This window comes from Orcinus orca, chromosome 5, assembly GCF_937001465.1.
Source record: "Orcinus orca chromosome 5, mOrcOrc1.1, whole genome shotgun sequence".
Lineage (NCBI taxonomy): Eukaryota > Metazoa > Chordata > Mammalia > Artiodactyla > Delphinidae > Orcinus > Orcinus orca.
The window spans coordinates 4,869,521-4,895,351 of record NC_064563.1 but is presented as its reverse complement, the minus strand read 5'-3'; the positions used below and the strand labels follow the sequence as shown (position 1 = coordinate 4,895,351).

Here is a 25,831-nt window from a genome sequence, read left to right as displayed (position 1 = left end):
CTGTTTGGATCATGTCCCCGTTCGAAATGGTTTGGTTCCCGGTTCATAAGCCCTCCGAATTAGAGGCACTCAAAAGAAACAGAAATAAGATCAATGGAACAGGATAGAAAGCCCAGAGATAAACCCACGCACATATGGTCACCTTATCTTTGACAAAGGAGGCAGAAATGTACAGTGGAGAAAGGACAGCCTATTCAATAAGTGGTGCTGGGAAAACTGGACAGCTACATGTAAAAGTATGAGATTAGATCACTCCCTAACACCATACACAAAAATAAGCTCAAAATGGATTAAAGACCTAAATGTAAGGCCAGAAACTATCAAACTCTTAGAGGAAAACATAGGCAGAACACTCTATGACATAAATCACAGCAAGGTCCTTTTTGACCCACCTCCTAGAGAAATGGAAATAAAAACAAAAGTAAACAAATGGGACCTAATGAAACTTAAAAGCTTTTGCGCAGCAAAGGAAACCATAAAGAAGACCAAAAGACATCCCTCAGAATGGGAGAAAATATTTGCAAATGACGCAACTGACAAAGGATTAATCTCCAAAATTTATAAGCAGCTCATGCAGCTTAATAACAAAAAAACAAACAACCCAATCCAAAAATGGGCAGAAGACCTAAATAGACATTTCTCCAAAGAAGATATACAGAGTGCCAACAAACACATGAAAGAATGCTCAACATCACTAATCATTAGAGAAATGCAAATCAAAACTACAATGAGATATCATCTCACACCAGTCAGAATGGCCATCATCAAAAAATCTAGAAACAATAAATGCTGGAGAGGGTGTGGAGAAAATGGAACACTCTTGCACTGCTGGTGGGAATGTGATTGGTACAGCCACTATGGAGAACAGTATGGAGGTTCCTTAAAAAGCTACAAATAGAACTACCATATGACCCAGCAATCCCACTACTGGGCATATACCCTGAGAAAACCATAATTCAAAAAGAGACATGTACCAAAATGTTCATTGCAGCTCTATTTACAATAGCCCAGAGATGGAAACAACCTAAGTGTCCATCATCGGATGAATGGATAAAGAAGATGTGGCACATATATACAATGGAATATTACTCAGCCATAAAAAGAGACGAAATTGAGCTATTTGTAATGAGGTGGATAGACCTAGAGTCTGTCATACAGAGTGAAGTAAGTCAGAAAGAGAGAGACAAATACTGTATGCTAATATATATGGAATCTAAGAAAAAAAAAATGTCATGAAAAACCTAGGGGTGAAACAGGAATAAAGACACAGACCTACTAGAGAATGGACTTGAGGCTATGGGGAGGGGGAAGGGTAAACGGTGACAAAGCGATAAAGAGGCATGGACATATATACACTACCAAACGTAAGGTAGATAGCTAGTGGGAAGCAGCTGCATAGCACAGGGAGATCAGCTCGGTGCTTTGTGACTGCCTGGAGGGGTGGGATAGGGAGGGTGGGAGGGAGGGAGACGCAAGCGGGAAGAGATATGGGAACATATGTATATATATAAATGATTCATTTTGATGTGAAGCTGAAACTAACATACCATTGTAAAGCAACTATACTCCAATAAAGATGTTTAAAAAAAAAAAAAACAGAAGAGCAAAAAAAAAAAAAAAAAAAAAAGAGAAACAAATATTTTAGTTTAAATTTGCTTAACCTGCTTACGTGGCACAAACAAATATATCAGTTCCAGACTCATAAAAATGAAAGAGGTGTGTTAATTTTGGTTTAAAAAGATAGAGCAGAAGCAGTGGCCGCAAGAGACCATCTCTCAGGTTTCCCATTCCTGTCCCCGGAGGCCTGTCTCTCTGCAGACTGTTGCTTCATGTTAAGGAGAATTAGTGGCTCTACGCTGGCCCTTTAAATAGAGTTGACCCTGCCCTGCATCCCTCCAGACTTGGCTTATAATGCAAGGGTTTCTAGATCAGAGGTTTCCGGAAATTTGATGCAGATTTAGGGAATCCTTAGAGACAGATTTGCTTTGGGGATTTGGGATGGCTGAACGGACAGAGCTGTTTAACCAGAGCCTTGTCTCTTTTCTCACGTTTTGGAGTTTCACATGAGAGCTCGCTGGAACATAGGCTTGGCAGCTGGAAGACCATTTATTAAGCAGGACCTTTACCCCTTTCTCTCTTTTCTTCCCCTAATCATCTCCAGGCTAGCTCTGCTTTCATCTCCTGCATTCTGAAGCCGTGGGTGTGTGCCTCACCAGGATTCATCATTTAGTGCCCATCAGCACCTAGGAAATACTGTAAGAGGGGTGACTCATGGAACAGATAGGGAAGAGATGAGTAAAGCCTGGCAGTTTCAGGGAGCGGGACCTCAGGTGCAGGACTTGAGATTAGCAGCCTTCTCACTTCATGATGCTTAGATACCAGCCTGTTGCGACCCTACTCCTGCTTGCTTTCTTTTTCTCTCCTCATGTCTCCCACGTAGGCACCCAGTCTAATGTGCTTGATATATGTCCTTGGTTACATGTGATTCCCCGTAAAAATATGGAGTTCCTTTGCATGTGTTTGTAGTTTACATCAGTGGTATGGTGCTGTCTCGTTTCATACGGGTTTCTGTATGCAGGTCTGGCTCAATGCTGCTGATGCTGTGGTGATTTCCATGATAGGAAGGTCTCCACCCAGTATTCTTCTCCGCTTCCCTAGCCTGAACTCCCTGGTACTGCAAAGTCTGGGATGCTCGGATGACAATGCCTGTAGATCCGTGCGAGAGTCTGGGGTGTGTTGCCAGGAGTGGAATTATGTGTAGCGTCACTGGCCGCAGGAAAAATGGACACTTTCAGCAGGAGATGAGGTCCTCATCTCCTCATATTCTTATTAACACTTGGTATTTTCTGTGGGTAAAGTGGTGTTGATTCTCCTATTTCCAATTACTAGTGAGGTAGGGGATCTCTTTGTATACTTGTTAGCCAGTTGGGCTTCTCCTTCTGTGACTATTCTATTTTTCCATTGCGTTTCATGTCTTTCTCTTATTGATTTGGAAAACCTACCTGTATATTCCTGATACTAATCCCATGACATTTCAGACGTTGCCAATATATATTTTTGTTAAATTAATTAATTAATTTTTGGCTGCATGGTCTTTGTTGCTGCACGCGGGTTTTCTCAAGTTGCGAGCGGGGTCTACTCTTCATTGCAGTGTGCAGGCTTCTCATTGTGGTGGCTCGTCTTTGTTGCGGAACACCGGCTCTAGGCGCGCAGGCTCAGTAGTTGTGGCGCACGGGCTTAGTTGCTCCGCAGCATGTGGGATCTTCCTAGACCAGGGCTCGAACCCGTGTCCCCTGCATTGGCAGGCAGATTCTTAACCACTGCACCACCAGGGAAGACCCAGATGTTACCAGTATTGTAAAAATTTTCTCCCTAACATATCTGGGTTAGGTTGCTAATATTTGGTTTAAGACGTTTGCTGTCTTCCTTTAATTGCAGGTAAGAGTGAAAGTTGGATAAAAGAGGCTTTTATTGCTTTCCTGTGGAAAGTTCCACAAGGACCTTCAATTTAGTTACTTATCCTCCTGTCTATGTGCAGCCTTAAATAAATATATCTTCCAGACGTCAGCTAGAGCCCTGTCTTCGGAGCTAGGTGAAATTGCATTGAAAAACTGTTCTTTCAATTTTTTTGAAACTAGATAAAGTGAGAGAGTGGCATGGACATATATACACTACCAAACGTAAGGTAGATAGCTAGTGGGAAGCAGCCGCATAGCACAGGGAGATCAGCTCAGTGCTTTGTGACCGCCTGGAGGGGTGGGATAGGGAGGGAGACGCAAGAGGGAAGAGATATGGGGATATATGTATATGTATAGCTGATTCACTTTGTTATAAAGCAGAAACTAACACACCATTGTAAAGCAATTATACTCCAATAAAGATGTTAATAAATAAATAAATAGTGCTCCTTGGGCCTGGGAAAAAAAAAAAGGAACCCCCATGAATTCTGGGATAATGTATTATCAAGATCCCCTTTGACCTGGGGTTCTGTTGTTTCATATCAAGATGGTAACTGAATGTCCCTTTTCATTTGTTTCTAAAAGAAATTCACCCGCACCATGCATTTGACAATTTTAAGTTGATTATCTAAAGCTGAGAGAGTTGTCTCATGATGTCCTCTCTTGAATCTTTTTTTTTTTTGCGGTAAGTGGGCCTCTCACTGTTGTGGCCTCTCCCATTGCGGAGCACAGGCTCCGGACGCGCAGGCTCAGCGGCCATGGCTCAGGGGCCCAGCCGCTCCGCGGCATGTGGGATCTTCCCGGACCCGGGCACGAACCCGTGTCTCCTGCATCGGCAGGCGGACTCTCACCACTGCGCCACCAGGGAAGCCCCTATCTTGAATCTTAAGTGTTTCTCCGTGTCCTCTCTGTAGCCCCTCAACCTGCGTTGCTGTAAATTCTCCTTTCATTATGCAGAGCACTTTGGCTCTCCCCAAACTTAACTGGTCACTCGGACACCCAAATGCTTAGCCAAACAAAATGTCCTCCTGTTAGACTGACACCTCTAGAGGTCAGCTGGGTTATAAACAGGTCCTGCCAAGAGAAATTACTCTTCGTGTTGCAACACCAATGAGTGATTTTGCAATAGACAACACCTAATGAGAGGCCAGGTGCCTGTTCTTCAGGATGGACGTGTTTTTTGCATTAGGGTAGGGGAGCTTCTTTGGAAGGGGAATGGTAAACATTTCCAGAGCAGAGTTGCCTTTGCTCTTTCTTCAGGAGCTAAGTCTATGGTGGTCTTAATAGTGCAGGTTGTAAAACGGATACGGATCTTGGGACCCTATGTGCTCTGACGCTTGTCCATTGTGTGATGTTGGATGAGTTGCTTATTCATACTGAGCCTCCATTTCCTCACTGTCAAATAAGGGTACTAACACCTACTTTGTGCGTTTACTTGGAGGATTAAAGGTATAATACAGAGGGTCTGGTATGATTCCTGACTTTGAGTAGGCATTCATTACGTGGTGGGCTGTTATTATATACTCCACTGTGGCAGTGGAGAATTCCGGAAGGCAACACCGACACCCAGCCCATCCTCTGGGAAGGCTGCTGGGATTCTGGAGTGGAGAGTACATGATGAGTGCTGTTTGTACCAAAGTACTGGAGAAAATGAAGGTGCACTTTCTGAAGCGTGCAATTGGATTCTCACAAAGCAGCTCCCGTATCGATGAATGATCCTTGGTTTTGGGTTCTTCATCTTTTGAAATAATTTATTGTTCCAAGGACCCTATTTGGCTTTGATTCCAGGTAGTGGAAAGAAATCCTCAAACCTCTCTTCGAGGCTAAAGATGACCATACAGAAAATTTTAACATCCTTAGAATTCAAAAAAACCTGCATGTCTACAACACAGAAAACTGCAGCATCTTTGTGGGATTCAGCGTAAAACTGAGGGGTGTTTTTCATGTCTCTATATCTGTTGGGATGTGTGGGCACAAGAGTGTTCAAACTTGCTAAACTTGAAGATGGTTTACTCTATGTGCCTCTGCCCTCCCTCCTTGCAATTAGTGCAAACAAGTCAAAAGAAAATAAAGATGATGGTTTCAGTCTATCCTAAAAAAGAAGAGTTTTCATGCCACATCATCTGACTTCACTTTTCATATGTATTGATTCCAAACACGTGTGCACCAATGTGAGGTTTTGTACGGAAAAAATAAAAAAATTCTCTTGGCTTCTACAAAATATTCAGCTAGATATTTATATGGAAAAAAAATTTGGCCTTGTAAGAACAACTAGTATCATTTAATTAAATCAATGGTCTATTGAGTTCTTTCAGCTACTCTTAGGAAATGTAGCCAAGTGGACAATTTACATGATCAGTTTATATTAAACTAAAAGCCTGTATGCATCCACATTCATGGTACAGTTGAAATATAGGTTTGGCTGTTCGTGGAGCTTCACGATTCTCTTTGGAATTGGTGCCGCTTCTCCAGACGGCCATAGCACTTGTCGGCTGGAGGAGCCCTGTATCAGGTCATTGCAGATCCTCTAACCCCGGTTGTCTGCCCAGGGCCTGGGCCATTTGTTTCACCCCACTCGTCACCTGGTCTGTCACCCAGTCTAGATGGACTGTGCCCAGCTGTGGGAGTGGAGAGAACTTTCTCCACTTGGGGGATTGCTGTTGCTCCCAAAGCAAGAGACACCCCCAGAGCTGCTCTGTGGCCAGGCGTGTACAAGCTGGTTGTACACGCGTGTACAACCATGGTGTTTTGAGCTGGTAGATGAATTACTTCCCCAGTCCCACGGGAGCCGTCCGGAGATGCAGTGGTTCACCTGGCCCCTTAGAAGATGGTCTTGCACGACCCGGCCAAATCGTGCTGAGCTTCCTCCCTGTTCAGGAGACTTGTTGCTGAATCAGAAATGCATGTGCTTTCAGACCGAACCATTGCTCTGGGCATTTGTTCTTTTGCTTGCTTGCTGTTCCTCCCACTTCTTATAGTAGTAAGACTTAGAATATTCTTTGAGGAACCATTCCTGACTCAACCCTTGGTCCAGTTTAGATGGGGCTCGTTATCCCTCTTTCCTCCACCCAGTTCCAGGATTTCAGAGGATTAAGCTAATTAGCATATCTGTCCTCCCTGGCACCGTGACTGCCTCAGGAATGGGCACATGACTCAATTTGGGCCAGTGAGGAGTAGGCTCAGGATTTTCACTGGAGCTGTTGGGGAAGAGAAACTCTCTTTCCACTGGTTTGGAGCTAGAAGGCTAATCTTGGAGCTACCAGGGGCCACCATAGGAGGAAAGGCTATGTGAGCATGAAGTCCACCTGAAGGAAATTTGTACAAAGGGAGATCTGCACAGAGGGATGAAAAGAGGCACATCCTGACGTACTGAGTGCCCAGATCCAGCCATGCCTGAAGCCATCTCACTCCTGACTTGCCAGATATTATGGACAATATATTCCCATTAGGCGCTTTTTTTTGCCACTCAATCACAGCAAGAGTCCTAACTCACATGTGTTCAGAGGATTGGGGATTGAGACGTATATTGATAGCTGATGGTAGTATAATTCCATTAATAATATTCTAGAACATTTTGAGATAAAATGATGAATGTACTCCTTTAGCTGCAAAAACTTCACTCTTCCCTCCTCACCCCATTTCTGTGGCCCCTTCCAAAGAGGATATCTCCCATTAGCCTTTTACTTCCCTCCATCCCCCCATGCCCTCCTCCCAAGAATATTTGCTAATTCTAGTGGATGTTTATGAAACAAATGCCCTTACATCCCTGTTTTCCTTCCTTTGGAAGCAGCGAGATGAGAAGAGTAGGCAACCCTGTGCTTATGTAGGAAATAATAATATTTAAAAAAGAGACAGGAAATTATATCCGTTATAAGCTTTTTCTTTTTTTTCTTTTTTAGAATTGTAGCTTATGAGTTTATCTACGTCCGCTATAGTCATAATTACAATTTAATATCTGCATACAAAAGCTATGTAAAAATCCATTTTTCCCAAATATACAAATTTTCATTTTGGATAGTTTAAAACATTTTGATCACAGATTTCAATAGAGTTTTAGGCTGAAAAAAATATTACCGATCTAGCAATATCACTTAACACCGTTTGCAAAACAAATCTTCCGATGACTGTAAATCTTTTCCTATTCTGTTGAATTTTTCTGATTCTCAGGACATGAAAACATGATGGGGGATAAAAGGTGTTTTCTCTGAAGAAAGGCTTCATAACTAATTTGGCTCTATAATCAGATGAAAAATGCCAATTAGGAAGAACTAAAAGAAAGGGGTGGCATAATGTCAACTCATGCATGCCCTGACATCTTCTATGTCAGCAATACACATGTAATCAAAGTGTCTTCCTTTGTCTTGCATTGTGCTCCGTAACGTACATGGGTATCATCTGCATCCTGAGGAGGACAGAGTTAAATCTGATTGTCTTGTGCATAAGGTGGGTCAGCTTTAACTGTGCAACAGAAAGCCACAAACAGCATTGTATCTGCACGATATTGCTCTTGAAGGCGGCATTAATGAATGTAGAAACACACTAGAAATGCACACTTTTTGCATTTGCAAACATTTGTACAGCACAGTAAAACTTCTGTGATAAGGCCAAACCTTTTTTTCCCTTAGTCTGTGTGTGTGTGTGTGTGTGTGTGTGTGTGTGTGTGTGTGTTTAAAGTTTTTATTTTTCTTTTAAAGATTAAAGTAAAATGTTTCAATTGTAAAAAATACACACCGGGCAAATCCTTACCTGGATAATAAATATCTACATCACAGTACAATAAAATTTCTTCTCTATAAAATTTAAATATGGATTATAGTCTGTCCCTATCAAAAGAAACACTATGCTAATATCTCCATATTATTAAAATAACAGGAAAAATTACGAGCTTATTTTAGAACCTTGATGCCGTAGCCATTGGAAAGGACAACGAGATTCAAATGTCTGTAAGCGTTCTCCTTTTGAAGAGGAACTGTGGCCTGGTTATTCACTTCAATTCAGTTTACGAAAAAGGTTTAGCCTTACAAATGCTGGCTACGTTTCAAAAACCATGAGACCAGTTTCATATTTTATGACTCATGCAGCAAAAGGTCAACATGACACGAATGGGTTAGAGGTCCATAGAATAAAAATGTATCACGGACAGTGACATGCTTTGAGGGCATCCGCAGTTCATGGAGGCTGGGTCTGAGGGGGTTTAGGGCTGAGGAGGAACCAAGCCTGCACCCCTGTTCACTCAGAGGCGACGCGGGGGTGGAGCCGGGCTGGGCGGTCCGATGACCGCGCTGCAGGTGGAAGAGGCGTCTCTCGGGGCGCAGGTGAGAGGCATCACAGGGCTGAGGCAGCAACACGGCAAAGTGTGCCATTGAGGACCGAGGCTCATGTGACTAGCAGAAGCTCGGAGGCGGCATGTGGTGTTTTGAGCAGAATCGTAAAGAAGAAAAGATCTTAACTTTTGTCACTATTTCTAGAAATGCTTCACGTCTAATTGAAGAGCAAAGTACACTTGAGGGTCACACACACACACACACACACACACACACACACATACATACACACACATACACACACACACCGGACACCCCAAATTTAAGTGATTTATAAATAGGAATCCCAGTTGTACGGTGTGTTCTCCTCTACTGGGATGTCTCCCCGCTGGGAAGGGTTTCAGTCAGTCCACATTTGATTTGAAAGTCTGGACAACATAAGAAAAAATGTTTAAAATAATCCAGAGCAGATCCCTCCTAATCGAGTTTTATAGGATGGAGTCTTGAGGTGCACTAAGTACCTCAATCAGTTACAGAAGGAATGAGTCACCTTGACCACTGGGGTTGTGCTTTCAGTCCTTATGGCCTTTCCTTTCAACCTGAAGTACCTGAAGGCTTGTCCTACTCAGTATAAAGTAGTCAGCCTTCGACAAGATGTTTAGATCAGGGGTTTGCCTGCTTAAGGCAATCGTGTAGGGAGCCAAGGGTCACACATACTTACTTGGGGCTGGTTGGGTGGCTGTGGATCTACCAAACTGCTGGGCCAGTGGCCAATCCTGTTAATCCCTAAAGTACTGCAGTGCAGCTGTAGATCAGGCTGTTAGCTACACTGAATCTGGGGGTGTCTGACGCACTGGGGAATCTCTGTCAAACAAACTGAGGAGACTTTCCTGGGGAGCTCTGCTGACCGAGGAGAACCTCCAGGATCCCCCTGCTTGCTTTTCTCTCCTTCCCTTCGGAGGGAAAACCTGCCCCACCCTGAAAAGCTTCTCAGAGTTGCCCCAGAGCAGAGAAGGTGATGAAACGCTTATGTTTCAAAGAGTAGTTCTCCAAGGAGAGTCAATGGAGGGAGCTGAGAGGTTAACATGAGGGCTTGAGGAGACTGGCTAGAGGCTGCCTAAGAAAACAGAACCAAAACACTGTAGATAAGTCAAAGCCAGTAGTCTGCCCGTGAACTTCATGTTCATAATTTCAACCTCTCCACCTATTTCCTTTCTCTGGTTAGCAAGTTCCATAGTGCTGTTCTTGTTTTCTTTCCTCCCCAGAAGCCAGTATAATTGCTTTAGCACTTTAAACAAATCATTTTCCTCCCAGATTATTTCTGGTCACACTTGGGATTTTTAATGCTGTTCTTCCTTTCCCAAAGCCATCATGCCTTTCTCTAAATAACTGATGAGAAGTATGTCAAATTCCTATTTTGAATCAACACCACATATACTTTCCTTAACTGTTAAGAGGGCCACAATTTCTGTCTAATAAAGTTAGAAATTTGAATGTGAAAGAAACCATCAAAAGAACCTGATCCCCCCTTCTCCCATCCCCCAAACTAGTACAGTATTAAGGACGGGAAGGATTTTAGAGTTCATGACCTACCTATTCATCAGGTGAGAAAACCAAGACTCAAGGTCACACATCTACCACTTGACAGCACACACTAGAACTCAGGCACCCTGGCTTCTGGGCTAGTTAAAAAAGAATGAATCCATGTGGTTTTTAGGCAAGTTTCACTGATATGGCTTATTTTCCCAAATACTTCCAGGATAAGGCAGTACAAGGCAGGCAGAGGAATAGTTTCTGTCTACCATGCCAGTGAAGAATGAGATACATTCGATTGCATGGGTATATCCTTTGCCCGTCTTCTGACATTGAAGTGACCAGGGGCACCATGTGCCGCCTGGGCACACCCTACTCCAGCGTTTGTCACTGGGGAGGCTGGTTGGGCAGGGAGGGTGAGTGAGGGTTCGTGTGCATGGTCTACAGGTGCTTCCTGCTGAGTGTCTTCCAGGGCAAGGCTATCAGAGGGACAGAGAGGGTCAGTGGCCGCACCAGGCTTTGTTTGGTGAGAGCCAAGCCTCAGAGTCAGAGGGAAAAGGGGCCTAGGACACACTTGTAAGTAAAGCAAAGAGCCTGAGGATCTAAGACCAGAAGGAAGCAACCTCAGAGCATCGGGATGAGAGGAGGCTCTAAGAGCGCTGCATTTCCTTCAACTTAGAACGCAACTGCACTAATCTCTCCCCGGCATCCCTCCAGAACAAGACTTAGATTTCAGCTTGTTATCGCTCCTTGGTCAGAAGGGTTGATCCATAGGGAGGTGTGTTGTCGGCTCAGCAGAGATGCAGTCAGGCCGGATAACCTCAGGAGTTTGGGAGGTGAGGGGTCAGATGTCACCGAACAGCGACAACACCGTAAAATAGGTTTGATTTTTGTGGGAATTTTCTCTGAGCCTAAACTGTAAGAAGCCTTCTTACTATGAGGTAACACTAGGTGAACTTTTGGAAACTGTTGAGTCACTGACATTCGTGAAGACTTCGAATTTCTTTGGGCTTACTGCAAGAAATTATTTTCCTAGTTGGCCTGAATCAGTCAAACACCTGCACATCTTTGAGTCATGCCCTTGTATAACTCGAATTAAATCATAGGATTGTAACAATTATAGTGAAAGGACAGCTAATTGTTGGGAAACAAATATTCCTATACATTCCAGGTTAGGCTGCTAAGAGAGAATAAAGAGTGCTGAAAACAGCATGCTCTTGAATAGGTAAAAATTTGTTCAGACCTTTCCCTAGTAAGCTGAAAGCCACATCTAACCAAAGGTGGTCTGCAACGTGCTAATATGAGTGCTGCAAAAATCAGGATAGGTTCAAGATGACGATATTGTCTTGGTTTTAAGTCTTCTTTAGTCTTCTGCCGCACCATTCTGCTCGCTCCAGTCTCTGACTGGGACAGATGGGAGCTGGTGATGGCTTGGTGCTGGTGAATTAATGATTGTCCCCTGCCACCTCCACAACTGTAAAACCTCCAAAGCATTCACATCAAAGGACTGGAGAACAAAATGCAGTAGTTACAAGTACCCGCATTCAAGGGGCAATTTCATCCATGTCTAGGCCAAGGACTACCTCCCCTTTCCCCCAAACAATCCCTCCCAACACAGAGAAATAAAGGAACAAACAAAAAAGAGCTAGGCAATGGAATGAAATGACACCCAGCAGTGCTGTTGGAATTATGAGAATGAGTCAGTCTAATCCTCAAACACTTCCAAGAACAATGGGGGAAAGAGTTCCGTGGGGCATTCCACCTTCATGTGCAGGAAGCGGCTGGCATGGCAGGCTCCAATCATCCGCAGATCTGTCACCTTCATCAGGAGTTTTGGCCAAAAGTGAGTCACGTGGTGTTTCCGGTAATTGATATAGTGTTCAAAGGCCAGCAGGAAACTATCTTGGTATTTTTCTATTCTCTCAACACAGGCAAGCCCTGGGCGGTCTGAGGGGAAGAAAGAAGATGGAGGTTAATTTGGAGGCAGAAATGAGAAGCCTTGCCTGGTCCAGTTCAAGCCCTTTCATGTGAAGTGGGCTGATCTGGGGACTTTCAACTCCTAGGAATGGGCATGGAGGCTATAGGAACTCTGGGGCATCAGGGACCAAGATACCAGGGAGTGGCATAACTTACATGAAGCGAGTCAATGCTTTGTTCAGATAAATGTCTCTAGTTTAGACAAATCACCTCCTTGGGTGTGAAGGGGGTTGCCTCCCTCCTAGGCCACAGAAAGAGGAGCCTTGCCTAGAGAGCTGAAATACTCTGCATAATAAGGAAGGGTTTTGACAAGCATGGAAATGCAGAGAAGAGAGATTGCGAAGATCTCAGGAGGCCTGGATGCCAGAGGAGGACTGTCCGATGGGAAGAAACGCTGGTGAAGACAAAGCAGCACGATATCAAATTTTAGTTGTTTACCTTCCCGTCCCTTATACCTTTGGTTGCTACCGTAGCAGCCCTGGGTTGGTGGTGTCTTGGGAAATTAAAATGAAAAGAAAAGAGGACGTGAGCGACGCTAGGGTCACCCTGTGCAGAGAAGAGTCACAGTGGGAAGCTGGAGCTAGAGGAGACCATGACCATGTACAGCCCAGGAAACCTCCCCAAGTCTTGGGAGGACCACTGGTGTAGGAGAGGAATCAAGGCAGTTTCAAAAAAATGATAGAAGGATGTCAAAAGAAGGCTGGATGACAGGGGAATATCTAGGCTGCAAGCGATTGGGTTGCAAAAGTGGGTACAGAGGGACTGTACCTCAACATAATAAAGGCCATATATGACAAGCCCACAGCTAACATCATACTAAATGATGAAAAGCTGAAAACTTTTCTTCTAAGATAGAGGACAAGACAAGGATGCCCACTCTTGCCACTTTTATTCAGCATAGGATTACCAGTCCTATCCACAGCAATTAGGCAAGAAAAAGAAATAAAAGACATCCAAATTGGAAAGGAAAAAGTAAAACTGTCACTATTTGCAGATAACATTCCCAACTGCATCAAAAAGAATAAAATACCTAGGAATAAATTCAACCAAAGAGGTAAAAGACCTGTACACTGAAAACTATAAGACACGGATGAAAGAAATTGAAGAAGACACAAAAAGTGGAATAATATCCCATGCTCATGGGTTGGAAGAATTAATATTGTTAAAATGTCTATGCTACTCAAAGCAATCTGCAGATTCAATGCAATCCCTATCAAAATTCAATGGCATTTTTCACAGAAATAGATTAAACAACGCCAGAATTTGTACGGAGACGTAAAAGACCCCGAATAGCCAAAGCAATCTTGAGAAAGGAAAACGGAGCTGGAGGTGTCACACTCTCTGATTTACAATAATATTACAAAATTATAGTAATCAAAACAGTATGGTATTAGCATAAAAACGGACACATAGATCAATGGAACAGAAGGCCTAGAAATAAACCCATGCATATGTGGTCAATTAGTTAACGACAAAGGAGCCAAGAATATACAACAGGGAAAGGACAGTCTCTTCAATAAATGGTGTTGGGAAAACTGGATAGCCACATGCAAAAGTATGAGACTGGACCCCTGTCTCATATCATATACAAAAATTAGCTCAAAATGGATTAAAGACTTGAATATAAGACCTGAAACCATAAAACTCCTAGAAAAACATAGGTGGTAAGCTACCTGACCTAGGTCTTGGTAACGATTTTTTGGATTTGACTCCAAAAGCAAAAATAAGCAAGGAGAACTATGTAAAGCTAAAAATCTTCTGCACAGCAGAGGAAACCATCAACAAAATGAAAAGGCAACTTACTGAATGGGAGAAGATATTTTCAAATCATATATCTGATAAGGGGTTAATATCCAAAATATATAAAAAACTCATACAACTCAATAGCAAAAAGCCAACCAATCCACTTGAAACATGGGCAGAGGATCTGAATAGACATTTTCCCAAAGAAGACATACCAGTGGCCTACAGGGACATGAAAAGATGCCCAGCATCACTAATCATCAAGGAAATGCAAATCAAAACCACAATTAGGTATCACCTCATACCTGTCAGAATGGCTATTATCAAAAAGAAAAATAACACGGGAACGCTTACGCACTATTTTGGGGAATGTAAGTTTGTACAACCACTGTGGAAAACAGTATGGAGGTTCCTCAAAAAATTAAAATAGAGCTACCATATGACCCAACAATCCCACTTCTGGGTATTTATCTGAAGAAAACAAAATCACTAAGTCATCAAAGACATATCTGCACCCGCCATGTTCTCTGAAGCATTATTACAATAGCTAAAGTGTGGAAACAACCTAAGTGTCCATTGATGGATGAATGGATAAAGAAGACGTGATTCACACACACACACACACACCCCCCCCACCCTGGAATACTATTTAGTCATAAAGAATGGAATCTTGCCATTTGCAACAATATGGATGGATCTGGAGGGCATTATGCTAAGTGAAACAAGTCAGAGAAAGACAAGTACCGTATGGTCTCACTTATCTGTGGAATCTAAAAACAAACAAAACCCCAGCAAGCTCACAGACACAGCAGATTGGCGGTTACCAGAGGACGGGGGTGGGTGGGTGAGATGGGTGAAGGGGGTCAAAAGGTACAAACTTCCAGTTATAAAAGAAATAAGTCATAGGGATGTAATGTACAGGTGACTATAGCTAATAATACTGTAACTGCACATTTGCAAGTTGCTAAGAGCGTAAAAGTCCTCATCGCAAGAAAAAAATGTGCAGCTATATATGGGGATGGATATACAAATATCCAATCATTATCTTGTACACCTGAGACTAATGCAATGTTATATGACAATTATACCTCAATAAAAATTTAAAAAAAAAACTGCATAAACCTGAATGAATTCCTCATACAGCTTCAGGGAGCCCTGCCATCCCCCTGCCCACTTCTCAGGTTGTGGCTCTGATCACATACATTCATGCTTCACGTGTCTAGTTATTGAAATATCTGTATTAGTAAAACTCTAAGTAGGGTTCTGCTTAATCTGAAAGGAAGAATCAGGGCTATTGTCTCAATGCACCCTTCTGAGTTTAAACAAAATATGCTGGCTTTTGAAATCTGCTATCCAGCTCAAATTGCCATTTGTGCATTTTAATTTCGTGTTTTCCTTCATATTTAATGCTGCTGCTCTGAGGCTCTGCTGAATCTCCCTTCTGTTCCCCGTCTCCTCTCTCTCTTTGCATGTGCCAGATAAATTCTCCACAGGATCCTGTAACTTTTGATCCAGACAGAAAATCAACATGATGTTGCTCTGCACTTACTTTGTGCAGTTTCTTTATTTTAAAGGACACTAAAGGCCAGAGACCCTAGCAGCTTCACTCGAGGTCACACAGGGAGGCCTTAGATGAGTTACACATTTTATTTCTTTAAGGATAATTCTACTGATGGGCCGAGGGCCCTGGCTTCTCCCTGGCTGTCGACTGGAGACTGCACTCGGCTTCCAGGGGCCACAAGCAGCTCCCTGTCAAGGAGCTTGCTCTCCTGAGCAAGGAGAGTTGTCAGAGCACATCTGCTCCCAAGAGGGACTCGCGTGTAATATAATGTCACGCAGTCACGTGGGTGACACTGAATTCCCCAGATTCTAAGTGGAGTAGGTCATGGGTTCCCACACACTCAACAGGAGGGGGTGAACGTCAGAAGAGGAGGAAAAGGGAAGGCCGTGCCAGAGCCTGCCCACCACAGAGGCTAAGGGTATGAGTGACACCAGCATCCTGTGCGAAGTCCAGTACACACAAAACCAGAGGGGGGCAGGTTGGCCAACCGCCCCAGGCAGTGTCTATGGAAGGTGGACCATTTCATCGAGTCTTTAGCACGGCTCCTCTTTTCCCTCCCCACTACACGGGGAGACTGCAGAAAGCATCAGGAGCCCGACACCCACCTTCAGGTCCCAGGCCGTCGGCTAACCCCCGCTCGCTCGCTTGCTGGAGGGGAGCGAGACGTGATTCTGAAGCTACCGGGGGACCGGAAACTCATCAAGTGATCTGAATGCACACCAGACAAGCGCGAGCTCTCTGGATGCCCAGTCTGGGCGCACTCACCTGAAGACATCAGCAGGACGGCCTGAAGGAGCGCGACTTCAGTGTCATCCAGGTTGAAAGAAGACAGCGACATGCCCAGGTCGAAGATGGCATCGGACACCACCCCGAGACCCCCGTTTTTGAGCTGGCCCCGAGTCACCGCCATCTCCCCGTTCAAGGTTAAAGTCTCACTTTCTGGATCGTAGCGCACAGCAGCGCGAAGGGACATGATCTCCATGCAGCAGCCTTTGAGGAGGATTATCTGGTCTTCGCATGGCAGCTGAAAAGAACCAGGGCACGTCAGCAAGGAGCAGTTGCCAGTTAGGAAGCGCGCACGGGGCCTCCAGGGCCACGGGGACGGTCCCCCGCAAGCAGCACCCGTCCTGCCCTCTGTGAGCCCGTGGCCTTCCCTTCCTGCTCGGCTGCAGACGGCCACAACCATTTTGCATACTCCAGACTGCTCGTAATCTTCACCAACTTTAATCTTGGTGGTTTGCATTATATTCCAGTCACATGTGAAACTGTGCTAGTCACGGGGGTGTCTATTACACCACCAACGGAGACCTGCCTAAATGCACCCCCATTTTGGTCTGGTAGCTCTAACAGTCAACAGCTGACTCCACCGTTCAGCTGGCAACTGCCCTGCTCTGTTTTTTGAAGCAAGTTTGCTCCCTGAATCTCTTAAAAGGCCAAGAACGAGGAGGTCGCTTACAGATGCATGTCACCCACAAGACGGAGAGATGCCCCAGCTTTGCTCAGTCACCTAGTGAGCCAGAGGTGAGACCAGAATCCAGACCTCCTGGCTCCTAGGTCGTTACGTTCTCCTCAGCACCTCGGGCACCAGAATCACTCCACATGCTGGATCTTTCCGCCAGTGTCCTAATCTCATTTTAAGCTCATTTGGTTGCCCTGGTAATTAGGGTTTGTGATGATGTGATAACAACATCAATAATAAACTTAAAAAAAAGAAAACTTTGCGAAGAGAAATAATACAAAATGGGAGTTTGATTTTCTGGAGGGGGAGAATGTTTAAGTGCCGTCATCAAAGTAGTTTGAAAGACTTAGTTAATGGGGGTTTTTGACGAATTGGGCATCGTGCTAAGATTTACATGCGTCACCTTGTTTAATGTTCGCAGCAATGCAGCGAGGTAAATATTCTAATTCCAGTTTTACTGACAGGTGTGGAAATTCAGGCACTGAGAGATCGAGCGACATGCTAGGGAGTCCCATGAGTGTTTGTGGGGGAGGCGAGGGGTGGAAGCCAGCTCTGTCAGAATCCAAGGCCAAGAGAAGGGGAGAGCTCACTCTTTGAAGGGCTTTGGGTGTGCGTCTCCGTAAACGACGAACGTGTAATGACACACAATTTCTATCTTTTCGTTAAAGCAGGTACCAGTTCTCTTTTGGGAAATACTCTTGGCAACACTTGACTAGTTCAATTTAGGATATTATGTCAGACTGAAAGTAATACTACTGAATTACCTTTAAAATACGGGATATTTCATATTTTTTACTAACTCAACCTACCCACCTTACCGTTTAATTGCTTTGCTTTCTCTATAGCATAAAAGGCATTTTGTATTTGGTTCTGGAATCCATTCATGTGAATTCTCTCCTTCTACTCATTAAAAAAAAAAAATGACTGCAATTTGCTTTTAATTAGGCTCTAATTTGTACTCCTCAGTTACATCCTTGGATTCCTGGCCCTGGGGCCTGGTAGGAAACAGGAGACCAGAGCTTAGCTAGATCCTCCACAGGCAAGTGGAAAGTTGGCTCAAGTGTGTGGACACTGGCTTAACTGCCGAGGGCAGCGGTCCTGTCTGCAGCCCCATCACTGTCACCGAAGGCTTGTTAAACACACACTGCTGGCCTTGCCGTCTCGGTGTCTGCATTCTCCGAGTTCCCAGGTGATGCCCACGCACCTGGTTCAGGGACCCCACTCTTGAGAACCACGGACATAGAGTAGCAAAGAGAAATGACTCATCAGATAAAACCATTGTTTTCTTTTTTTTAAGCTGTCACATAGTATGCAGCTAAGAGTTAAAATTTCAATACAAGCAGAATAAGGATTTGTCAAGGATCACCAACGGTTTAAAAACTAGGCCAGATGCCTTTTCCTTTAAGAGGGGTTTGCAGGATCCTGCTGAGGCCTGTTTCCGCACGTGGGCAAACAACCTCTTAGTCACCTGCCAAAAGACTTCCATTGCGAGAACGCTCCAGAAAGGGCCTGCCAGGCAGAGAGGCTCCTGGGAGAGCGTCACTCGGGTGGATTGGCAGGGACGCCAGTGCCCTGCACTCTAACAAGTGATTCTTAGGTGCGCTTTTGGCAGCTCTGCCCGCAGTGACGTCAGATCTTCCGAAGCCCTCGGTTGGCAGGCTGGCATAGATCTTAGCAGAAAACTATAGCAGTGCGGTTTGAACAGCAGATGCGTCAGATTGCCTCTGGCACGAAACTCCTGGTGTCCGAGGCCACCTGGGGTCTCCAGCCCACTCCACAGGTAGCTCAGGGCCTCCACAGTTCATTTCCCTCTTTGGCGTTCCAAAGAGGGTGTCAAAGGGTAAAGGCCCTCAGGAGGCCACAAACACCAGAAACGTACGCATCTCTGCTGTCAAAGTAGCCGCCCGCCCACATTTTTTTTCAGTTTAGAGACTACAAAATATCAGGGTTGAAAGAGAGATGAAATCATGACTTTGAAGCAGATGTAAATTCCTAAGGGAAACTTGAAGGGAGAAGCTCGCCGCAACTCATGCTTGAAAAGTTGCGTGCTGAGCCTTCAGCCTTGCCAAGGACATAAGTGCACGGCGTGTTTGTGGCTGGTGGTGGCGAAGGCTTCTTTTCTTTCTTTAACTGACATATCTCTCAGAGGCCGGTTTCCACGAGCTTTACATTTTCTGAAAAACATTTTCTGGTGGGTATTCAAAGGGGAACACAGGACTGACAGGCTAGCTCAAGTTGTAGAGCTAGCATACTCAACGGAGTTCTTTCCAGACACCAGGGACTGAGAAAAGAGGGCACAGCCCGGAGAGAGAGGACCAAGAGAGGTCCAGGGAAACAAACTCAACCCAGTGCACAGGAATGAAAGATGGTACCTGGAATCAGAGGAAGCCGGTGTCCACGGCACAGCCGCGAGAGGGTACACACTTTCTAGAGGGCAACTTGGCAACACGTATCGAGAGCCCTAAAAGGTGTAGCCAAGGTCCTTAAATTCCACTTCTAGGATTTGCCCTTAGGAAATAGGCAGCTTTGTGAACTGGGCATAGGTACCAGGATGCTCGCTGCAGAATATTTATATTAGTGAAAAACTGGATGTGAGCTAAAGATCCTGTAACAGCAGATAACCTAAGTTATGGGAGAGCTATTCCTTAGCATACTATGTGGTCATTAAATATTATTTTGTCTCGTGGTTACCAGTAGGGGGGAGGGGAGGGGGGATACAACCTATTGAGTATAAGATGGCTCAAGGGTGTCTTGTACAACACGGGGAATAGAGCCATATTTTGTAATAACTAAATGGAAAGTAACCTTTAAAAATTGTATAACAATTTAAAAAGTAATTAACTGTAGAGTTAAGCAATATTATTTCATGAGAGAATACTTAAATGTTATGTTCTACAGCTGAGGGGAGAAAGTTAAGGCATTAAACACCAGGGTGCTGGCAGTGATCCGTTTCTTTATCTTGGTGCTGGTTACGCGGATGTGTTGGGTCTGTGACAATTCATTGACCTGCACCTTTATGATATGTGCCCCTTACTCTTTAGTAAAAAGTTTGAAAAGGTAGTTTCCTAAGTAGAACGTTCATTATGGTACAAACTATATTAATATATTCCATATATGTATGTGTGTGTATATATGTACGTGTGTATACACACACAGATTTGAGAAAAGGAACTACGCTCCAAAATGTCAGCAGTTTAGCGCCTGGTGGTGTTACCGTGAATCGTTGCCTTTATTGTGCTGTGTCGGTCTCCAATGAATACGTATGATTTCTGTAACAGCCTCCAAAACTTTAATAGACGTTAATTTAAAAAAATGGTCGGAGGCATGGAAAAGCACACCAAATACAGATAGAAGTCACAGTTCCTCGTCCAGGGCTCGCCGGCTCCCCGGGGGTGGGTACGAGTGGTCCCCACCATGCGGCTGCTGGCGGCCCGCGTGGCGCCTGGCCCCTAGCACCCTGCGGCCGGGGGTGACCAGGAGGCATACGCTCTGTCTCAGCGAGGCCTGCGACCAGATGGATCCCTGCGTCCCGAAGCCCAGTGCTCTGTCCTTCCGGGTATGCTTCTGTGCAGGCTCAGAAATGGCCACGAGAAGGGTCCCTATCAGGGTCAGAGGTCTCTCAGCATCCTAGCGGGCTCCCTTGACTGCAAACTCAGACGCACGTGAACTGGAGGCCACGGTGGGATGGGGTCATTCCAGGTGAGGACACTAAGCCTCCTTCTGGGGAATACTAGGTTCCCTGGCACTCAGGTAGCTTCCATAAGGGGCCCAGGGCGGACGTGGCCCTCTCTGTTTGCTGTCTTTCTGGGACCTCTTGGAGTTCTGAAGAGCAACAGATTGGCCCTCGGTGGGGTTTTTCGAAGGGGAAGATTCTCCGGAAAACATCATCAACCCCATTTGATTAAAAAAAAAGATTAGAGACAGAATGGTAATGTAATAGATGAAAGAACAGCAGAATTCACAGCTGAAATTTATGGAACATTTATGACCCAGGCACTACCCATAAATTATCCCACTGAAGCCTCCTAATAGTTCTAAGAGGTAGATCTTACTCTGACTCCTCTTTTAAAGATGAGATAACCAAGGTTTGAAGACATCTGATAACTAATCAAGGACGCTCGCCCCTGCGGAGCCCGTGCCCTCAGCTCCCACATGGTAGGACGGCTACAGTTGGGATGAAGTGTCCCGAGGAAAGTCTATGAGCTCTGGTGAGTGAGCTCTTCAGTGTGCCCTGAAGGTGGGGCAAGAAAGGGTGAGCTTCTAAGAGGGAAGACTTAAAGAGATTTTAAGATCCTTGCTCTGTGAGGGTCATTTCACCTGTCCTTGAGGATGAAGAAACCACCACACAGCCATCTTGCTGGGATACGTAGTGGAAATAATACAGATGGAGACTCAAAAGAACCACGGCCTCACCTTGAGTGGGTGAAATTCATCTCTTCCATCTTAATTTTCCCCATCTGTGAAATGGGGTTAATTAGAGCTATCCTGCTGATCTGTTAGCAGGACTGGATTTAATGTGGCGAACCTGGGCGTGGCAACCGGGACATCACAGGTGCTGACTGATGGAGCGATGGCGGTCATGTTTTCCTGCGCCTGGAGCCAGGCAGGTCGAGAGGCTCTTTGTCGACCTCATGTGGACAAGCTAATGGATGACGACCCAACAGAGAAGGTGGGGAGGCGCACGAAACAGTGCATTGCCGTTCTGTACTGCCATGGCTTTCGTATGACTAAGCCCCGACTAATTAGTATTAAATTACACGTCATAGTCAGTATTCCTGGAGATCGAGGAAACTATAATGAGAAAGAATGAAGAAGGAAAAGCAATCTCCTCACCTCACAAAACATAGGCAACTTTTTGGCAAAATCCACCACTCTGGTAATTGCTGGTGTGATGATTTTTGTAAAATGGCTGAAGGCTTCCAAGTCGACCTTTCCACCTTCTGGGGCGTTTACTATTGGCGCTTGTCCAATGTCTTCTGGCTGAGGTGAGACAAAGAAAATTTAAATGGAGACATCGAAGGGATCACGGATCACGGTTCTCACGCGGCAGAAAATCTCTTCTGAACTGACATACTGTACACTTTCCGCATCTTTTGTTAATCGACCCTGCAGTTTTCACGCCCTTTAGTTCTCTGGGCAAAGATACCTGTCTTGGCCATTGCTTTCAAAGGCCCCCAGTGATCATGGTCACAGGACTGTTGCTGCAGAAAGAGAAAGTGAGAGAGAGAGAAAGAGGGAGAGAGAGAAAGAGGGAGAGAGGGAGGAACAACAGGAATGCTTCTGACTGCACAAAGGTGACCTATGCTCTGGGGGCTCTGGGTGCCGTTTTCAGAGCACGGCGTACTCTGGAGGGTGCCTTTCTGTGGGAGGTGGGCACGGCGTGGGCAGGGATGGGGAGCCCTGGCCAACAGCACCCAGGGGCGTCGTTCTTGCTTCCGATGCCTTTTGTTTCGCTCGAGCCCTCCACACGCCAGCTGGAGGAGGCCTCCGCGGGCTGGGGGAAGCCCTCTGCTTTGGGTCGCCTCCAGGGACTGGGCTGTGTACGCTGGGCAAACTGGAGGGCAGAGTGGAGAATTTACTGGTACGACTTCTCTGCCCTTGTTCGCAACCGTCCATCGCCTTGCTGCTCACAGGGTGGGTGTCAGCAGCTTGGGTGTCACCTGGAGACTTGCTGCAAATGCAGAATCCCGGCCCCCTCCCCAGACCTGCTGGTGCAGAAGCGTCACGCGCGCAAGCCCTCAGGCGCTGTGCACACGCCAGGCCCCCATGTCCACTGGGGCCTTCCAGCTCCTCGGCCTGCTGTCCAGTGACTGCCATGCTGTGGCCTCTCCACTATCTGCTGTTGTCAGCACTGCTCCCTGCCAGGGGCAGCCCTCCCGGTCACCCCTACTGGTCCTTGTGATGACAATGACCGCCTCAGGGGGTTCTCACCCAGTTCCCAACAGGCAGGTGGGCAAAGGAGCACCCAGGGAGGTTAAAGACGGTCCCCTGAGGCCAGGACCGATTGCTGGTCTTCCAGGAAGTTTAAGGGGATCAGAGGATCCTACCCTGCCCGATGGTGACCCTCTTTGCCTAGAGTCACGGTGCACATGCAGGAGCCAGGCAGCAGGGTGGGAGGCGCGGGAAGCAGGGCAGAGAGGGCAGCGGGTACTGGCTATGTGAGCCTGCTGAGCCGTCACCGCCGAATGGCTGGTGAGCGCACCGCTGGTGACAAGACCGTGGCCTGCCTCCTAGGTCCCCAGGCTTTCCTGTGCATCAGAATGACCCCCCAGACTTTCCAATTTAGGTCTCTTGTTAGAGAATCTGAGCTCCTAACAACTTCCCAGGGCACCAATGCTTCTGGTCTGAGACCACACTTTGAGAACCCACTGGGCTAGCACTGAGGAATCCACTTCCCATTTTTCTCCCCCCATCTCCCCTGTTACTGCTCGCGTCTAAGTTTTAGCACGAAGAAAAGCAAGGATGATTCTTCCACTCTCTTGCTGCCAGGGCACCAGGGTCAACAGGAACAGCCCAGGCCCTCCAAAGTGTGGTCAAAGTTGTGAGTACAGCCTGGGGAAGGATTTTTAAATCTATTACATAACAGATGCTGGCAGCACTGACCTTTTTGGAATTCTTCTGTTTATTTTATTTCACTTTTTTATTGTTTGTTTTGGGGGCAGTGAGTGGATGGGAAAGAAAGCTGGTTTCCGTCTTGTTTCAGAATCAATGACGATATTCTGGGGCAACTGCTGGCATGGCAAAGCCTAGGAAGGCTACTGGTTCTCCGGGTGCAGATGGAATTGATGGAATAATCACATGTACAGCTTCTCTCTCTCACTCTCGCTCTCTCTCTCTGTCTCTCTGTCTTTCTCACATAGACTGAGCTAAGGGAAAAGGTACACAGAAAGTCTGGGCGTGATTCTGATACACAGTGAAGTTTGGTCACTGCTACTTCTGGCATCCTTCAGACCTCCTTGCTGGTCTTTCTAATCCCTGCCACCCCGAAATGCGGCCTGTCTCACCTGCGTGTCTACTGTACAGCTCTCTTATGAAGATCAACTGATAAAAGGAACATGGTCACACATTAAAAAGGTAGGGAGGTGTACACACACACACACACACACACATAGGGTGAACTTTTTAAGGAATAAAAATATTTTAATAACATAGCTTTGGCCTGGAATGGTCTTCAGTGGCTTACTATGGATGTTAATAATTTCCATTTAATCTGTGAGTCTGTGGGGCATTTGAATCACCGTCTGTGATACCTCTAAAGGCTTGAAAAATAGGAGGGAAATTATACAAGGAAATATGACAATTTTAACTAAAATCAAATGCCCAAATGTAACAACCTCACAAGCTTTCCTGTTGATAGATATCAGAGTAGGAAAAAAATTTACTTTTAAGCCTTTGGGTATTTAATGGAAAATACAATTGCTAGAAGGAAAACCACATACAAAGTAGAAGCCTTCTATTACGTTATTAAGCTTTCTGTCCATAATAAGTCTTGGATACTAGAAAAAAACATAGAGGAGCTTGGTGTGGTGTCTGCTGGTTCCAGGAGATTCGAGCTCCAGCCAGGATGATCGAGGCTGTTTGCAACGACCGTCTGGGGTGACCCTGGAGCTTTACTACCAATAGAGCAGAGTTCCTTCTCCCTGTCCTTCCCTCTTCCCCCACCCTCGCCCCCCACACTAATGTGGATGCTTGTTTTTGAAAACTCATGTCAGTAAAAACTTAGAGGCTGAAAAAAGAAAATAGATGAATCGACCCAAGTTAACATATCAGGAATACAATTAAAGTTGAGCTTGTTTGTGACTTCCCTGAAGGTTTTTTACCCATAAGGACAACACACTATTTGCTAAAATATTTGGAAGATGTTAAAAATAGAGTACCAATATTTGGCACAATTGAATCTACTGGATCGCTTCTTACAGCTAGTAGCCTAGAGTGCACTCCCTGAACACGTGTGCTCACACACACACACGTGTGTTTATGCACATGAGATCAAACTCGGAGACTGAGGATAGGTGAGGCTTGCAGGCTCACCACTGGGGACTGTGGGGAAGCCTGGTTTTTGCCTCTGTGGATCAAAGTGCTTGAGCTGCTCAAAGGGGTGGGCAGGGGGCCCTAATGGACCTCCGGAGCCTGCCCTGCCTACCTCTTCCCGTCTGCCACAACTTGCTTCATGCTTTTCCATCTCGGGGCCGCCTTCCTCCTGGACTTTTGCTTTCTTCAAAGTCCTCACTTCTGTCTCATCTCTGCCAATTCCAAATCCCACCCACTTCCAATTCTGTCTTCTCCTCGAAGCCCTCTCAGATGGCCTCAGTGGGAAATGAGTCTACCTCATTTGAATACACCTGGTGGCCCATGTAACCACTCGTCTGGCATCTAGGCACTTACGACTATTACTTTTATTGTAGTTATGCAGGTACACATCTAAGATATGAACTGCTCAAGGTGGGGGGATACGCCTTGAGTATCGGTCTACTGTGTAGACGGCACTGGGCCAAATGGTGGAGGATTGAGGGACTGAATAAACCTGTGTTTATACACGCACTCAACCAGTGTTTCTTGAGCAACTACTATGGAGTCAGGCCTTGTTCGAGATGCTGAGGTGACAGCAATGAACAATGTATCCTCAAGGAGCCTTCATACAGCGAAGGAAGACAGACAATAAATGAAAAGAATACTGTCAGGTTGGAAGAATTTTAGTTTGTGATAAGACTGGAGATGACCTAATAATACATGGGGCTCAGGAGGTAGGGTGGTCAGCCAGGCCCCTTTGAGAAGTGATGTGTGAGCTTTAACTTGCAGAATGTCAAGAAGGCAGCCTTCCACAGATGCAGAGGAC

At 45.5% G+C, this 25,831-nt stretch overlaps 1 protein-coding gene across 11 annotated transcripts in view; it reads right to left on the bottom strand.

Moving 5' to 3' along the window:
* Positions 1 to 7,317: 7,317 nt before the first annotated feature.
* Positions 7,318 to 25,831, bottom strand: part of THRB (thyroid hormone receptor beta) — a 392,184-nt gene continuing 373,670 nt past the window's right edge. For all 11 annotated transcript variants that reach the window (XM_033431962.2, XM_049710126.1, XM_033431959.2 and 8 more), the window contains 3 exons: positions 21,829 to 21,975; positions 16,302 to 16,560; positions 7,318 to 12,202 (listed from right to left, as the gene is read on the bottom strand). In XM_033431962.2, coding sequence (XP_033287853.2) covers positions 11,961 to 12,202; positions 16,302 to 16,560; positions 21,829 to 21,975 — 648 coding nt within the window. In that variant the 3' untranslated portion in view covers positions 7,318 to 11,960. The remainder of the gene's footprint in view (positions 12,203 to 16,301; positions 16,561 to 21,828; positions 21,976 to 25,831) is intronic.